Source organism: Etheostoma cragini, chromosome 4, assembly GCF_013103735.1.
Source record: "Etheostoma cragini isolate CJK2018 chromosome 4, CSU_Ecrag_1.0, whole genome shotgun sequence".
Taxonomy (NCBI): Eukaryota; Metazoa; Chordata; class Actinopteri; order Perciformes; family Percidae; genus Etheostoma; species Etheostoma cragini.
Window position 1 is genome coordinate 387,008 of NC_048410.1, and position 1,807 is coordinate 388,814.

Here is a 1,807-nt window from a genome sequence, read left to right on the forward strand (position 1 = left end):
TACACAACTAAAGTACACCGTGTAATAAAGGGTAGTTGTACCTGTAATTGAAGTACACCGTGTAATAAAGGGTAGTTGTACCTGTAGGTGTATTATAGGGTAGTTGGACCTGCAAGTGTATTACACCGTGCAGTATTTCTACCTGTAGGTGTATTGACGGGTACCTGTGCCTCTCAGTGAAGTACCCCATGCAGTACTAGTACCTGTAGGTGTATTAACGGCTACTTGGACCTGTAAGTGTAGTACACCGTGTAATAGTTGGACGGTCAGTGAAGTACCCCGTGCAGTACTAGTACCTGAAGGTGTATTAACGGCTACTTGGACCTGTAAGTGTAGTACACCGTGCAGTATTTGTACCTGTAGGTGTATTGACGGGTACCTGTGCCTCTCAGTGAAGTACCCCATGCAGTACTAGTACCTGTAGGTGTATTGACGGGTACCTGTGCCTCTCAGTGAAGTACCCCGTGCAGTACTAGTACCTGTTGGTGTATTGACGGGTAGTTGGACCTGTAAGTGAAGTACCCCGTGCAGTACTAGTACCTGTAGGTGTATTGACGGGTAGTTGGACCTGTAAGTGAAGTACCCCGTGCAGTACTAGTACCTGTAGGTGTATTGACGGGTAGTTGGACCTGTAAGTGAAGTACCCTGTGCAGTACTAGTACCTGTAGAAGTTCTAGGAGCCCCCCACGGCCACCAGGCAGTACTAGGACCTGTAGGTGTAGTACCCTGTGCAGTACTAGTACCTGTAGAAGTTCTCGGAGCCCCCCACGGCCACCAGGCAGTACTAGGACCTGTAAGTGCAGTACTCTGTGCAGTACTAGTACCTGTAGAAGTTCTCGGAGCCCCCCACGGCCACCAGGCAGTACGTGTTGGTGAGTTTGGCGAAGCAGCCGATCTCGTTGTTCTTCTCGAAGGCCGCTCTCACAGCCATGATGAAGAGGGAGAGGTTTAACTTCTGATCCTGGAACAGCACAAAGTCTCTCAAACACACCGAGCTGCTGCTAATCACTTCATTTAGTCAGTTCATTACGTAAGAGCTCAGCAGCGCTGGCAGTTCAGCCGGAGCTATCGATGCTAGCTAGCTAGCTAGCTGCCTAGCTAATGCTAGTTTTCAGACGTTTGTCATTTAAATGTTAGCGGCCAGAGAGGAAAGCTCGCGCACGTTACATCAACACGCAGCTTCGACCTAACACACAGACCTGTTAGTTGTTTAAATAACTCCTGATATTGAGTAAGAAAAGGGGATTAAATTACCTGAAAACAGTCCGTGGCCTCTCAACGTGTGACTTCCTTCCACCACACGTGTTCACTTCCGCAGCGTCAAGGTGTCAACGTGATGACGTAAGACGTACCGTGCGTTATAAAAACAATCAGCTTTTCTCTCTTGAGAAATGGTTAATTCTGTCTTAACATCAAAGTTAAAGAGGTTTCCTTTGACATATTGAATATATATATATCTTTTATAAAAAATAAAACTGGGCAAACTATTCAATGTGTGTGTGTTTGTGTTTGTGAGTAAGTGTGTGTGTGTGTGTAAGTGTGTGTTTGTTTGTGAGTAAGTGTGTGTGTTTGTGTGTGTGTGTGTAAGTGTGTCTGTGTGTGTGTGTAAGTGTGTGTATGTGTGTGTTTGTAAGTGTGTCATTGTGTGTGTGTAAGTGTGTGTATGTGTGTGTGTGTGTGTGGCCTCTGTCTCCCTGCTGGTCGTTGGCCTCTATCTCCCTGCTGGTCGTTGGCCTCTATCTCCCTGCTGGTCGTTGGCCTCTGTCTCCCTGCTGGTCTTTGGCCTCTGTCTCCCTGCTGGTCGTTG

General features: G+C 47.3%; 2 protein-coding genes across 2 annotated transcripts in view; both read right to left on the minus strand.

The window, feature by feature from the left end:
* The window catches only part of eif6 (eukaryotic translation initiation factor 6), a 3,719-nt gene extending 2,726 nt beyond the window's left edge, over nt 1-993 (minus strand). The window contains exon 1 of the mRNA XM_034869448.1: nt 819-993. Within this exon, the coding sequence (XP_034725339.1) occupies nt 819-931 (113 nt within the window). The 5' untranslated portion in view covers nt 932-993. The remainder of the gene's footprint in view (nt 1-818) is intronic.
* LOC117943104 overlaps nt 1-1,807 on the minus strand; it is a 139,018-nt gene that overhangs the window by 89,533 nt on the left and 47,678 nt on the right. The gene's annotated exons all lie outside the window — the stretch shown is intronic.